This window comes from Diplotaxodon limnothrissa, linkage group LG6 (assembly GCF_057381915.1).
Source record: "Diplotaxodon limnothrissa isolate DT_005_m linkage group LG6, D_limnothrissa_male_GT1.1, whole genome shotgun sequence".
In the NCBI taxonomy this organism is placed as follows: Eukaryota; Metazoa; Chordata; class Actinopteri; order Cichliformes; family Cichlidae; genus Diplotaxodon; species Diplotaxodon limnothrissa.
Genome location: NC_140601.1, coordinates 32,535,401 through 32,551,574, shown reverse-complemented (window position 1 = coordinate 32,551,574; position 16,174 = coordinate 32,535,401). Strand labels below are relative to the sequence as shown.

General features: G+C 38.3%; 1 protein-coding gene across 1 annotated transcript; it reads right to left on the bottom strand.

Moving 5' to 3' along the window:
- Positions 1-2,908: 2,908 nt before the first annotated feature.
- Positions 2,909-14,599, bottom strand: cusr (Copper-only SOD repeat protein). Its single transcript, XM_085356183.1, has 10 exons — positions 14,560-14,599; positions 10,892-12,956; positions 10,290-10,389; positions 7,661-7,738; positions 7,384-7,488; positions 6,536-6,668; positions 6,301-6,415; positions 5,948-6,072; positions 3,772-3,852; positions 2,909-3,024 (listed from the first exon to the last, which is right to left on the bottom strand). Exons 1-10 carry the CDS (start codon positions 14,597-14,599, stop codon positions 2,909-2,911), a joined length of 2,958 nt encoding a protein of 985 aa, XP_085212309.1.
- Positions 14,600-16,174: the final 1,575 nt, after the last annotated feature.

Genomic DNA, 16,174 nt, shown 5'->3' with positions numbered 1-16,174 from the left:
CAGCTCGGACCTTGTGTTAATTTACAAAACAGGAGGCTGCCATTTCGTTGTTGACGTTTGTGGTCACGTGACTGTAGCTTCTTCCAGTAGACGTAGCGGGATCCAGACTCGCCTCTTCCTCTGTGAATAATTCATGCGCTCTCTACTGCAAACACATAAACGAAATACCATTTCATTAATATTTAAGACTGTGTCCACGCAGTAGATCTCTGAGAGTGCGAAAAGAATCAAAGTGTGTAAAGTAAGTGAAAGGCTACATGTGAGAGAACTGAATCAAGCACACAAATATACACGATGATCAGCCTGCATCTAATATATCATTAGTTCAATTCCTTTGGTTTTAAGTCAAGTCAAGTCAAGTTTATTTATAGAGCACATTTAAAAACAACCAAGGCTGACCAAAGTGCTGTACAGTAAATACAGATAAAAATACAATAGAACACAATTTCGTAAAACACCTCGCTGATCAAATAAACAAATAAATTAAACCTTTCTAAAAGCCAATGAAAAGAGGTGAGTTTTAAGAGCAGTTTTAAAAGTTTCTAGGCTTTTGGAGAATCTGACGTGAGGAGGTAAACTGTTCTACAGTCTGGGTGCAGCCACAGCAAACGCCCTCTCTCCCTTTGTCTTTAATTTATACCTGGGAACATCTAAAAGCATCAGATCGGCTGACCTCAAAGATCTCCTGGGGCGATAAGTACTAAGGAGTTCTGACAGGTAAGAAGGTGCAGTGCCATTTAAGTTGTGGCTTCTAATAATTTGTATTTGTTTATTATTAGTTTTAAAGATTTCTATTTCTTTTATGGATTTAAATGATCGATCTTTATCATTTTTTATATCTTTGTACAAGAAAGTTGAAGAATGGAGTGTGCACAGGGTGGAGTGTTTGGAGATGAATCTCAGGGTGATTTGTGACAGAGAAGCAAGAGTGATGGTAGTGTTTTACAAGGACAGGACTAGAAATGAGTATATCCGAGGGACAGCTCAGGTTGAGTGGTTTGGAGACAAAGTTGTAATTATTTGGGTATGCTAAGGATGGATAGTGGACATACTGGACGAAGGATATTGAATATGGAGCTGACATGCAGGAGGAAAAGAGAGACCTCTGAGAAGATTCATGGATGTAGTGACAGAGAACAGAGATCCTAGGGATAGCGTGAGGTACTGTCACTAAGTAAGACAGATGCCGATGATCAGCTGCGGTGAGCCCTAAAAGAAGTAGCCAATACAAGAAAAAGAAGAAAAATAATTTTTACAGTCTTGTTTGTTACATTTTCTGTTGTCTTTTCACATGGAATAAAATTTTATTTATAAAATTTTGTTTGCTTAGATGTGGCTGGTTGTCTGATACATACTCCTGAATAGATTACTGATGGGTACAGAACCCTGAAAAAACATAAATAAAGAGTGGGTAAAACTCTCCCCTGAGATGTGTGCAAACCTGCTGACCAACTACAACATATGTTTTATTGTAAATGGACTGGTTCTTATATAGCGCTTTTCTACTCTGAGCACTCAAAGCGCTTTACATAACTTCACATTCACCCATTTAAACAAGCACTTTTTGCTTTGTTTTTCTATGTACCGTAAGTGCTTTCTAACTGTCACACAATATTGCTCTGCATCAGAGAGCAACATGCAGACTAGAGCAACCAACCTGACTAGGAGATGACCTCCTGAGCTACAGCCACCCCACAGCTACTGCTGTGCTTTTTCACAGAGTAATGTTTTGCTTGGGGATCAAATGTTTATTACACTCCATGACAAACCAATTTAAACTTTTGCGTATTGTGTTTTTTTTTCTGGATTATTTGATCATTTTACCTCTCTCCCGTAACACTTTAAAACCTAGTGTATCATATTTGATTTGCTCTCCTGATATTTAGACTGTAGTATTGATATTTTAACCTTTGCCTTTTGGGGAGTTTTTTTTGAAACTTTTGAAAAACTTAAATGATACAATTTTAAGAATGATTGAAATACTGTATATTATTTTGGTGCAATCTTTTCAACTTTTTACCCACATAGATGGAAACTTGAGGTTGATTGCACAGCCTTTAAACTTATAAAAAAAATATATTTTTAAAGAGTTAAGTGTCAGTTTCTGCTCTTTGTGATCATCATCTTTTAGTTTTAGCAGGAATTCATGTGGTTTTTGAGCCAGACAGTTTGCGTGATGCTCACGTGTTGAAACTAAAACTAATCAAAATGTGGGAAACTGTCTGAATGTGTGGAAGAGTGAGGGAATGGGTGGAAAAGTGATATGCACTTTACCTGGACACCATGTTAATGAAAGGAATAACACTGCAGTCTATTTAATCTAATCATTAGACATTTTGCAGCTATTTGGAGGTTTGTTTTGCTGGAATGAATTGAAAAAGTTAAAAAAATCTTATTTTGCAAATCTTAACAGAATTACTGTCCAGCTAAAAACTGCATCTGCAATTTAAACACATTTACTCTGGAAACTGACAAGGCATCCAAACATTATTGTACTTTATTCACAAATTTCAAGATATACACAAAATTTCACATGGATATTTGGAGAGTGCATACATGAAAAACAAAGTTAGGAGGTCAGAAGATACAATAAAACCACCCACCCATTAAAGAAACCAAATGACATAAATAGAAAAAAAATCTAGTTTGCAGAAATTTCTAAACATTAAACTCTTACCTGTTACCTAAGCCTTGTTACCTACCATTATTATTTTGATATTTATATTTTAGATTTTTATAAAAGTAATGAAAAAAGGGAAATTCTTCATTGATTGAAATTTGTTTTTCAATGTAACAGATTGTGTTCATTCGCTTGATGATCACTGTTGCATTTGACAGACATTCTATTCACAATCTTTTTAAGGTCATGTAACCCCACTGACGGTGAAGGTGTGGCTGAGTCTCCGGGCTATAAATAAGTTGCTGAAGGCAGCAGACAGGCAAAGGCGAACATCAAGCCAAGAAGAAAAGTCCATGGCGTGAGGGCTGGACTTGGACTTGGACTTGGACTCGGACTTGGACCTCCTAATAAGAAATTAGAAAGGCATTCACATGTTATTTGAATGACTAACAATGATCACTGAAAACACGAACTGCGACTGCAAATATTAGATTTTTACAGCTGACAGCACAGAGCAAAGATGAAAACTCAATTCAATTTTATTTATGTAGTGCCAAATCACAACAACAGTCCCCTCAAGGCACTTTATATTGTAAGGTAACTAGCACAAAGAGACTTGAACAGGCAGAAACTGTTGTCAGTCATGCCTGACTGCTCATCACTGTTTTTGTTACCTGTTAAAGTTCAGGTTTTCAGGTTATTTGCTGGGCTGGGGTCAGCTTTAGCATCACTCTGGTTCTTGGCTAGCTTAGCATTAGCATGCTAGCAAAGCGCCATGCTATTTTCCTTTTTTAAAAATAAATGTAATGTCCATATCCACACTGTTGACTGGACCACTGTTTTTGGCGAACTGAAATCAGCCGATTGATTGTAAGTGGAAACGTTAAGTGATATCAGACTTATGATTTCCAAGGAACTGAACCACTGGGAACTGATTCTCTACAAGGTTTGGTTCTCAGTTCCAGTCCCTATTAATAGCTCATATGGCTTCCAAGTTTTTCAAGTGTTATGCATTATTTTATTGTTTGGATTGTAAAAAAGGACTTCAAAGTGTCCTTCTATATGTTGTCTAAATACATTGTTAATTTCATTTTACCAAAAGGCATTTAAAGCATAGTCAAAGCTTTAAGAGCAGTATAAAATGCACTTACTTGTACATATGTCAGACTCTCTGAAGACGCCCATTTTGTCACTGGTTTTGACAGAGCTCAGCAGGCCAGTGCTCACATTCCCTTTAGCATACAGACAAAGTAACAGTGCTTACTTACACATATACCAGTGTACTTAGCATACTTAGAGTTTCACTGTTTTGTTATACTTCACAGAAACTGCTAGTTCAATGGGTTATTATGAAATGTGAATCTTTGTTGTACTGAAAGTTATGTTTCCCTTGATGTCACTTGGCTGACAAAAGAAATGCCCTTTCAATATTTTGGCTTGAATCAGAAAATAATGCCATGAGAGCAATTTCCGTAAGCCAGTTAAAGAACTTAATCGTTTTATTCTAATAAAAATGATCCAGTGGTGGCCTTGTGTGGAATTATTGGAATAGTAAACTCTTCACCTTTTAGGAGACCTGGGATAGTATAAATGCCTGTCATGTGATATAGTGTGTGAAAGCTGTGAAATTCTCCTCAGTTACCCCCTGGGACAAAGGAAGGGACAGAAAATGAGACTCCCAGTCTCAAATTACTTTTCATTATTCCAGGTTTGCGGAAGATTTTCAATACCCATTATTGTTCATTGTATCGATGTCCTGACAAAAAGCTTGGCCAGTCTAAAGCAGCTGAACCATTTACTGACATAGATGCTGTAACATTCACGCAAGACTAACATTAATATTGATAATACGAACAAGGGAACACTCGGGGACAAAGGCATATGACTCACACTGCCCCCTCATATAAATAATATATACATATATTATAAAATCATAACATAAATCAAATAATATTCGATTAAAAGTATGAAATAATAAACAAGAATGGAAAAAGTCTAATGTAACAGCCAGGCAACGGGAAATGAATTATATCAAAGGCATTGTTTTAAGTACTTGGTACCTGGGTGGTGCAGTAGTTCTAGATCAGTTCTAGGTGAGGAGTTCTTTGAGGCTATAGTGTGTGCAAATGTTTTGGACTGAATGGTGAAGAAATTGTATTATGTCTCTTAATCAAACAATAACTCAGGTTTGATATGTCAGATATTTACAATAAAATATGATTAAAAATTTACATTTGCAGTCTGAAGTTTGACTGTTTGAAGCACCCAATGTTATTTGGGCCAAAATATCTTCATTAAATTGTCAAAACAATAAACATGACCCGATAATTAGCTGGCCTGTTTGATAGTTGTCCATCAGCTAAATGTCTCTGTGGTCATAATAAAGCAGGGGAAAATGCTTTGGCTTTTCATTCTAAATCATCTCATGAAGCAGAAGATGCATGTGAGTTCCCAGAGTGTGGCTTAGCTTTCCAGGGGAACTCCTTCAAAACGTGATTGCAGGCAGTTCATAACAACCAGGAAATTTTCTGTTGCATTTGCATAAACTGTCATGTTCCGGCTAAGGATCGAGTAACTGCTGGTGTGACACCGAATTCCTTCACGATACACAAGTCGGGTATAAATCAAAAATAAATGCTAGAAGCACATTAGTCCACGACTGACATTTTCAATCTTGGAGAGTCTAACACACATTGACCCAAAGTATTTGAATTCAATTTTCAAAATAATAAAAATCCTCTGGTAGATCACACTTATAGCCTGTTTGAAAACATCAGCTAAAGTTCTCTGTTCATAATAAAATAATCATTATTGCAGTGGGAAAAAGTTTCAGCTTGTCTTTATTTCAAATCATCTGATGAAGCATGTTGAATTCCTAACATACCTTGCCAAAGACACCTGTAAAAGACAACTGTCTGACATTATAGCCTACCAGAGGCTGTAGTGTACTTTGTATTTCTTCAACAAACTTTAAATTGTTAACAATATTCACTCTACCTACTGATAGCTCAGTAGGTAGAGTGGTGGCCCCATGATCGGAAGGTCGGGGGTTCAACTCTACTGAACGGCTACCCTGAGGTACCCCTGAGCAAGGTACCGTCCCTACACACTGCTCCCCGGGCGCTGCATTGGTGGCTGCCCACTGCTTCACTGGGTGAATGGGTTAAATGCAGAGGAACTATTTCCCTATGGGGACTAACACATACACATTATTATTATTGAAATACTTGTATTAATACTGACATTATGACACCTTCTCACATCATCGTGTTGTTCCTTTTTTTGGTTGCCAAATATGGAAGTTTGATTACATTTTTTCTGCCTTACCAGATATCATGAAGTTGACTTGCTGACATGTTCCCCCAGATACAGACTGAGGAGATGTGGGCAAGATAGTAACTCTTGCCAGGTTCATTTGCAGTACGTCAGCGACCCTGTTTCGGAAGTCATACCTGGACATAAAGACACCAACATCCACTTTAACGTCATACAAACACTTGAGCTCTACAACAACAACTATTTAATACAGCACTGATAAAAGGGTTATACAGTGCACTATGTACAGAACAGTTTTATAGAACGTCTACGCAAATGGCCTCCAGCAAGCAATTAAAGTGTCTTGAGTGATTTAGGATTACATGAAAAGTATTCATCATGCAGTATGTTGTAATTACACTCACCGGCTGAATGTAGTCACATTGGGAAACGTCTGCGCTGCTGATGGGGATTCAGGGAGGATGTCGGCACAGGCTGTGATGTTTTCTCCATTCTTCAGCACTAAAGATCTGAAGACCACTAATAACACACACAAAACATAACGAACAATTAGACTTAACAAAGTAAACTCACCTCTTTGGAGATTTTGAAGTTTTGTATTTGCTGTTATCACTGATCACATATGGTGACTCATTTCACCTGTGCTGTCTCCAGAGAGGCGAATAATGCTGTCAGTATAGAACTGTCTCTGTGTCAGGCTAACCATGCCATGTCTTACAGATATCTCCCCCACCACGCAGCTCAGTGGGTTTTCTAAAGAACAGGTGGGTCTCTGCAAGTGGAAGCGAAAGAAAGAAGTGATTTGCACAAGTTAGAGGAAGAGGAAGTGAGAAGTTAGCAATATTCTCCGGTTATTGACCAATTGCATCACTGGTCCCATTAAGTAAAAGAAATGTTCATATTATGTCTTATACATATATTATATGCTTACATGTAAACATTTGAAGAAAAACATGTAGAGATTATTAGATGAGCACATGTCAATCATGTTAGCATTACAATTATTTAGGCAGGTTTAAGTTGATCATGATCCTTTGCAAAATCTTTTTCATATAAAGCCAATAATTTGGTCGTTGAGATTATTTACTTTTGATAATTAGTGCAGTTTTTAGCATCTTTATACTATTATATACATTCATATACCCTTACAAGCATAAAAATGTACTATTATATTTACACTTTAAACTGATCATCTTCAGGGCAGCCTTTGAATCTTAAATTCAGTGAAATTCCGAATTTTCAAACTGAGGAACTAAAGAAACTTGTAATTAGACTCAGACTGGCCCCTTATTACAATATGTGTCCCCAAACCGCCAGGAAACAGCAACCCTTCTGGACTTCCTTCAAGTAACTTATGGTCAAACTACCTGGCCAAACTCTTTTTTTCTTCCACTTTTTTTGCTTTCAATTTCTCATTTCTTAAGCGTGTTGTTTCTGTTTTATTTCGTTTTTGCGTCCTTTTTACGTAGATAAGATTAGGATCTCACCATCGATGTCATGTTGAAGGGATTGAATGTGTCTCCCACACTGTTGCACCCGGTGTCACTGGAGCCAACCCGATTAGTTGTGATGAACAAGGAAGCTGTTGATTTCTTCAGTTTGGGATAAAATACAGGTGTGAGAATGATGTCTTTTAACACATCTATCCCATTAAAGGCTTAAAGAGAGTTTCACACTGATGGGTGGCAGATGAACACTGAGTTTTGTGATGGTGGCCAATATAATTTTTTTGCATGCATGTAGATTATATAAAGCTGTACTTACATTATCCCCCGCAGATGACTTAAGGTTCACCTCCAGAGTAACATCGCTGCTACTCCCATCGAGGAACACCTGCTGTTGCTGGGATGAGGAAAACAAAGTGCTTACATTACAAAGAAGGAATCTCATAGTTCAATCGCAACTAAACACTTGCTTTGCTGAAGCATGAATGCCGTTAAAATGAACCGAGTATAGATTTGTGGATACTGCTGTCCACCTTTAAGTGTAAAGGTATTTCACTATGACATTTCATTTCACTTTTCTTTTGATTCTCAGTCTGTCTGAGTGAAACCACTCTATTTTGTTGCAGAACAACATTGATTACTCAAACTGCCTACTTCTCTTTAATCATATAGGCTGTTTAGAGATACTGCAATCTCTTCTCTCCATTAGTGTAGTGCAGAGCTCAGTATGGGGCCTCTGGAGGGCAGCTGCCAGAGACAGCTGTTCCCTTGGTGAGCTTTTAGTTTGGTGAAACCGCACGTACCATTAGCCAGCGGATAGATGCTAAGCTAATGCTCTCGTCCCCCTCTTCCTTTTGCTTCCTGTTGCAAGCTATCGTAGGCATAATGAATTCTGTCCAGTGCAGCAGAAATACACTGTCATGTTTTTGTGGCAGCTTGGCTCCAAATAAGTTAGCAATGATAAAGAAACAATTGTTCTGCTCTTAGGCTATCAGATATATTATACTACGACTCATTCACTCATCTCATTCAATTATAACTTCTTTTGTTTCTCTGTCAAACTGGTCTCAATACAGTATTTTACACACTGCTAGTAAGATTAGCAACCTTTTACAAGTGGGTAGCAGTTAAATACACCGCTTTAGATGTGGTGTATAAGATAAGAAAAGCTGCTGTCTTTCTAAAAGAAAGAACTCCACATGTTTTTACATTTCAGCCTTCTTTGTTTTTACAGAGAAACTGGCGAAAAAAGTTGAATCCTCTGTGGGAAATCATGCCTGTGATGTTAGCATCAGTGTGAGCTAAATATTAGAAATGTAAAACCTTTTGTTAAAATGTAAAATCCAAAAGAAGGGAGCTCATGAGATTAAAATAGCATATGCCTCACCTGATCTTGAAGCCATTAGTAATGCAAAGGAATGCAGTGTTAAATGAATGTAGTACACACTCCCTAACTTGTCTGATTAGATGGCAATCAAACTGGTTTTTTTTACATTTGTTGCAAGAGATAATTGCATGGCTTTGTTGTTGTTTTTTCCACTTCAGATATGTTCACTTGTTAAACACTTATTCATATACAGTAAGTCATTATCTTTTAAATAGAACCTTTTGTGTTAAGTTGGGGTCGGCTTCATCCTCTGTGGCCCCTCTGCTTTGGGGTGTTCCACAGGGATCTATTCTTGGGCCGTTATTGTTTTCATTGTACCTCTTGCCGCTTGGCGCGATTTTCCGAAAGCATAAAGTGCCATTCCATCTATACGCAGATGACTGCCAGCTCTACTTACCTTTTAGTCATTCTGATAGTCTCCCAACTGGACCTCTGCTTGACTGCCTTACTGATGTCAAAGCATGGATGGCAAACAACTTTTTAAATTTTAATGATCGGAAGACAGAAGCAATTTTATTTGGCCCAAATCGTTCTTCTCATACTCTGGATGTTGATCTTGCAGCTTTGACTTCCCAACTAAAGAGTTCGATCACAAATCTCGGAGTTAAAATTGATTCTGCACTCACCTTTGATGACCATGTAAACGGGGTGGTAAAATCAGCATTTTATCACCTCAGACGTTTATCAAAGGTTAAGCCCTTTCTTTCCAAGCGTGACTTGGAAAGCGTTATTCATGCCTTTATTACCTCACGTTTAGATTATTGTAATTCTCTTTTAACAGGGGTTGGGCAGGGCACTTTGTCACGCTTGCAATTAGTGCAAAATGCTGCGGCACGATTTTTAACTGGTAGAAGAAAATTTGATCACATCACTCTGATTTTGGCCTCTTTACACTGGCTTCCAATTGAATTCAGGCTCCGTTTTAAAGTCCTTTTATTGGCTTTTAAATCTCTAAATGGTCTGGCACCTGTTTATTTGTCTGATTTGTTGAAGCCCCACGTCCCCACTCGTTCCCTTCGGTCAGCTGAGCAGTTGCTGCTTTCGGTCCCAAAGTCACGGCTGAAACTTAGAGGAGACCGAGCGTTCTCTGTTGCCGCGCCGATGCTTTGGAATAACCTTCCTCTCCACATTAGACAGGCTGCATCAGTGCCCGTTTTTAAGTCTTTATTAAAAACCTATTTTTATTCCCTGGCTTTTAACTCTGTGGGTAACTGACATTTTTATTTTATTTTATTTTTTTTATTTTTATTTTTATTTTTTTATTTTTATTTTTTTATTGTTTTTTAACTTTATTGCTATGTCTGGTTTTATTACTATGTGCATATTAGTATTGTACAGCACTTTGGTCTACCAGGTGTGTTTTTAAAGTGCTATATAAATAAATAAATGATGATGATGATGATGATGATGATGATGATGATGATGATGATTATTGTTTTGTGAGGAACCATTTAGTCACAGAAAAATAGAAATTATTGAAATTAATAGACCAAACGAAAGAAAGAAAGTAGATGAGAAACATGAGATGAGCACCAAACACTTTATCTGTAATGATTCTTACCAGTCTAACTGTCCCAGTCACTGTACCATTAAAGACAGCCTTGGCAATAACCCATTCACCATCTGTGAGTCTATCAGCCAAGATGTTGGCACACCTAATTCTGTAAAAAAACAAAAAACAAAACACATAAACTAAGAGAAACACAATTAAGATAAGAAAATCGTATCATGTTCTGACATCTAGGAGGATCTTCAACAAAGTATTTTGCTGAGTAATTCTTTGTCATGGCACAAAACACCAGGAAGTTATGTCCGCAACTGACATTTTACACTGGTGTCCTCGAAAGACTGACACGTTTTTGTTTCTGTGCCAGAAGTCGGTCTCTCAACTTACATATCTGGTTATTCTGCATAAGGACTTGCAACTAACCAGACCTTTCACTTGTTGGAGTTGTCCCAAATGATAAATACTTCCTCTTTTTTGCAACAGATACCAAGTATTTAAAAATAAAAGATTAGCTAACAATTTTATTTCTAAAAAAAAAGACGATGTGGTAACCTGTGTATGACATTGCTTTCTTTTCTTCCCTTTTAATTTTGTGCTGCGTTATGTTCTTTCTTTCTCTCTGCTAAGAACACAAATAGTAAAGTACACATTCTCACCTTGCTCCACTGACATTGTGAACCACCAGCGACCTTCCCACTATGCTGTAGGGTCCAGTCATCGACATGTCAGGGTCCATGTATACAGCTTCAAAGTTGTTTTGATCATTAAGTGTGCCGAACTTCCCGCTGATGTCTCCCATCTCATACTGGTCCACAGTGCCAACTCCAGGAGGGGGGGATTGTGATACGTTCCAGGCTAGTGGGTTGAAGTGGCCCTGGATGTTTGCATTTGAACAGGGCTCTGCACTGCCTGGGTTGAGGGGCAACACGTGGACATGATAACCACTAGCTATGGAGTTCAGGCTCATTAAGGAAACATTTATAGTTGTGGGACCTTGTGGCACAGCCCGGGAGAAACCCACTTGTCCATCAGAAACTCCAGGGCCAAACCATGTACCTAAGCTAGCTTTGGGAACTTGCACCAATGTGACATTGGCACAGGCTATTCTTGGCCCGCCTCTTTCTGCTTGATGGATGACCACAGAGCGGCCAATAATGCCGGGCATGGGCACCCAGGAGGTGACATCAGTGAAGAAGTATTTTGCTGCCACTACCTCTAACGTGGTTCCAAGATCAAGGGTACTGTGTTTGCCGGCGAGGTCTCCAACCTCACAGGATAGGGGACCAGATGGGTTACAGTGGAGGGAATAGCTGGCATCAATGGTGATGTTGAAGGGGTTCCAGTGACCTCCAGTTGTGGTACAGCGGCCTTGATCATCATCCCTCTCTGAGCTGATTGGGTAGACGTGAACATGCCAGTTGTGGTTTTTGGTTGGTGTTGTAGGATTTCCGTATGCCAAATTCAGAAATATGGATACATCAGAGAGGGGGTTGTTCACCAGCTGTGTGAACCAGACCTCACCAACCACAGGGCTTGAAAATATGGCTCTGCCTACAATAACCTCGCCTGGATAGCTGATACTCATGCAAGCAAACCTCGAACCATTTGGTTGGTGAATGACGACTGAGCGACCTACAATGCTGTTCTTTCCAAACAGAGGGAGATTGAAGTCTGTGAATGTCATGTCCACCATATTTTTGCCTGCTATGCTCCCGTGCTTGGCACTGAGGTCACCCACCTCATACATGTCATGTGTTGACCCTGGGACTCTTGGGTAAGTTGGGCTACTTCTGTTCAAACTAAATGGATTCCAGTGGTCACCTATACTATCATTTGAACACCGGTTTGTTAATGACCTAACAGGAAACTCGTGGACATGGTAAAAGGCAACATTGCTCTGTAAATTGGTCAGATTGACACTCAACTCTGTGAGATCAAAAGGGGAAGCCTGACGAAAACTGAAGTATCCTTTGATCCCATTCATGTTCACATCAGCTCTAACCTGTTTCACTGGCACATTATAGATCTGAGCACAACTGAAACTTGACCCCACCCTAAGGAAAAGAAACCCATTTGTGGTTTGGAAGCTACTGAGGTCCAGACGGGATTTCTGGAGCTGCAAAGGGGTCCCGACCTTTACGGAACCCAGAGGAGTCAAAGATGCATTATTTAAGCTTTTAAGTAGAATATCACAGTTTGCAACAGTACTTGTAGCTCTATAGAGCGTGACATTAGTTTGCGAGGCATTAACTTGACCGATCGTCACAAGATCTGCAAGAACCCTGGAGCTGGCGTTATCCATGTTATAACGGATATAAACGTTACCCGCGATGGGCCCATAGAACCTGGCCTGACTAGTTACGAGGGTCTGACCTTGACTTACAACTGTGCATACTTTAGTTCCGTTACACGTTTGCAACGACAGTGAGAAGTCATCAAGGTTTTTTCTTTGCGCAAAGAGTTCGGACACATTGATGTTAGAATTTGAGGCAAGATCAGCAGTAAAAGTGAAGACGCTGGAGCCGATATTTTGTTCAGAACAGGGCTGAGCAAAGTGGCCATACATGACGGGAAACTCGCTGAGGGAAATGTTTACTGAACGACAGGATCCAGCCCCAGACACGTTGACAGTGGCCATCTGAGACATTGAGTTAAACTGCACCAGCCCAATGACTCCTCCCATGTTCAAAGGTGCCAGAAACTGAACACAGGAAATGGAATCTGAAAAAGAAGACAAGGAAAAGCTAATTGCCGCGGCATTACTACAGCTGTCAATGCACAAGCACTGAACAAAAAAACCCCAGCACAAACATCCTTAAAAGCTTAAAAAAGGATTAAAAAAGAAATCCCCTCAAGACATATTACAACCTTGACATGACCAAGAAGTTGAATATTTAATATACTAAGAAGTCAAGTTTCTAATCGGTCTTTTCTGAACTGTACACTGGGCCTCATCTGATTTCCAAAGTAGCAGAAGATTTTTCATCCACGTCTTACAGTAAAAAACCTTGAATAAAAACGAACACAAAATCAGCTGTTGACCATAAACATGTACCTGACCTTTACACCCCCACATTTTGTAATAATATAAAAACACCACACTTTATGTGCATTAGACAGAAATGATGAATATTCCACTTAAGGCCAGATTGTCTGACGAAGGTATGAAAAAACACAGATAACAATTGCTTAGTTGTGTGTGACCAGTCTATTTAAGAAAATATGAGCGCCACACAGGTGGCAGCACAGTAGTTTCTGAGAAAGTCAAAAAAATAGTTACATAATATGATAATGTGTTTATTAAAAAATATGGGTAGATAATTTTGTTGGGAATATAACATTTGTCTCATATGTAGAACAAATTTTATATTCCATTTGTAGAAACACTTTTAAAACATTTTTACCATATAGTAGAGAACTACTTGATAAGTTTGTATGCATAAGGTAGAAACACTGGTTCACATTTGAGTTTCTGTTCCCAATTATCTGTTACCACCAGCTTTCATTTCTTTATGTTATTCAGAGACTAAAATGGGGAAATTCTACTTTTACAATGTGTTGCCCTGGTATAAATACCTTCTAGTAGCCCTATTTTGATTTCCATTTCCATTCTAATTTAAAATGACACTATATTGATTCACAACAAAAGAAAATCACCCTCTTTATTTTCAAAGCTTCTATAGTCAAGTGAGTAGAAAATCTCCCATTATTTAGAGTGAAGTGGTAAAATCTAACATAACTGTCCTATAACTAGTTAGTTTTAAGGTGTAAGTGTTGACATACCAGAGCAACAACAGATTGGGGTCTTTTTGCAAACCCAAAACTAAATATTCATTAAATACCTTACACCATAAGTAGGTACTATTTTTCTCTGGATCACCATCCTGCTCTGACAATCATCTTGTAATAAGCCTGATTTTCTTTTGAAAATAAAGCAAGTGACAGATGGGAATATGGTTGACAAATCAAAAGGCAGCATGTTCAATGCAGTGTATGTAGACCTCTAATGGCAAATTTCTTAACTAGTTTCAAGCGGTCAGAGTTCAACTTTAACATCCCCTGTAAGAGATGCAGCATACTAAGCTTTGATCTTGAGCAGCTCAGATATCTACTGGATGACTGACTTCAAAATACATTAATCATTACAAACAGTTGCTGTTAAATGATAACTATTTGGCAACATGCTTCTAACACCTTTCTTTGAAAAACATTCATAAGAAGAAAATGAGCACATGTGAGTTAAAATAAACTAGGTTGCTCAATACATAAATCATTCATAATGTCCATTTGGCCTAACTGGATAAGAAGATTAAAAATTACTCACCAAGCAAAAGAAACAGCAGAGTAGCACTGAGAAGGGACATGTTGTCAGATGTGTCTAAAACACAGAATAAACAGAAAATATTGAAAGTGCAGGTTTGGGGGGGAAAAGTCACAGCAGAAAAAGTTCAGTTATGGCAAATTAATGGACAGACTCTTGGTATGTGTCTCTCTGCTTTCTAAGAGTCTTTCATGTGTGACTCAAAAGCATGCAGCCTTCCTTGCACTTCTGTTTATAAGCTGCAGTCTGTGCTCTCCCAGCCTCTGATTGGTCCTCATGTGGGGAACAGTGTCTCATTCACGTGGGTAGGGGAGGGATGTCTGGCAGGATGGTTAGAGGCGGCTCACTTGATGACGTTCATTTTACGGAAATGTACAGGCATTGAAAAGAACTTAATGGCCTTACTAATGTATTTTAAAATACAATAGTAAGCTCAAGAACATTTTTGAGACTTAAAATAATAATCTTTCATTGTGGACTGAGTTGAAAGTTTCTTAGTCACAGGATCTATTACACGTTGCTCTTTGTAGCATGCACCATAACATTTTTTAATGTCTCTACCTAAAATCATAAAAAATAAATGCAGCATGAAAGAAAACAAAAAAATGCAGCAGATTAAGCAGTTTTGATTTATTTTTTTAACTGTTTTTTTTTTTCATTGTGATCTGAATAACTTGAGCAACAACAAAGGAAGTTTAAAGTTCCCAATGTTAAACTCACAGAGGAACTTTGAAGTCTACTCTTACACAAGAGCCACAGCTCTTTGAACACGCTAATGCTTCTACATTTCTACTTTAAAATTCCCCTTTTGCACCCTATTTCTACCTCTTCCCTTTTTTCTACTTAAAAAGTATACGAAAACCAAAACTGCTACTCTGACAAAGTTCAAGGGAAAAACTGAATAGCAGAAAATAGCAACTTTATTTAAAAATAGCAGCTTAATGGCCCATCACCGTATACTGTTATACTACGTAACTCTTTAAATATGTATTTAAGGTCCTTTGAAGTGGTTTTGGTCAGTCACTTGGCTTGTTTAAATCACTGATTGCATTGGTTGTGTTCCTCTCTCTGCTCACACTGTACACACAGGCTAGTCATTTGCACATGGATTCGCATGCATACAGAGAGTAGGCAATCGTAGCTCAATATAGGCAACTGGAAGGGAAGCAGATACATTAAAGTCATGGTATTGTTAGTTGCAGTATACGCAGAGTAAGGTGAACTTCCCCACAGAAGTGTGGAAGAAGAAGGATAGTGGAATAACATATTAGAAGAACTTGAATGAATTAAAAAAAAAAAAAAAGAAATCTGTGTCTTTCCTCTCAGTTAGCTCCATTTACTTCTGTGTGAAGAAGTTGTCTTAACTGCAAAAGACCATGATGGACATGATTAAAACATATGCCACAAATAACTCCCCAGTTATGTGTAAAAGACAAGACGATCATTTTGAAGCAAGCAGAATCATAGTGTCATGGTTTGGTTTAGGTTTCCCACTCAAAACACTTCACATTCTTAAGACGTGCTACAAAACATGGATAAAGCTTAAAGAGCAAATAGGCTCACTTCTGTCACCGACTGATAGAAATAATCTTTTTAAAAAAAGACTTTTTGCTTCTAA

Excerpts from the sequence above, each read along its gene's own strand:
- cusr (XM_085356183.1), bottom strand. The coding sequence starts at position 14,599 with ATGTCCCTTCTCAGTGCTACTCTGCTGTTTCTTTTGCTTG. Across the intron at positions 7,739-10,289 it reads TGACTGGGACAGTTAGACTG|CAACAGCAGGTGTTCCTCGA; the intron begins GTAAGAATCATT and ends TCCTCATCCCAG. Across the intron at positions 6,416-6,535 it reads CCTCTCTGGAGACAGCACAG|TGGTCTTCAGATCTTTAGTG; the intron begins GTGAAATGAGTC and ends GTGTGTTATTAG.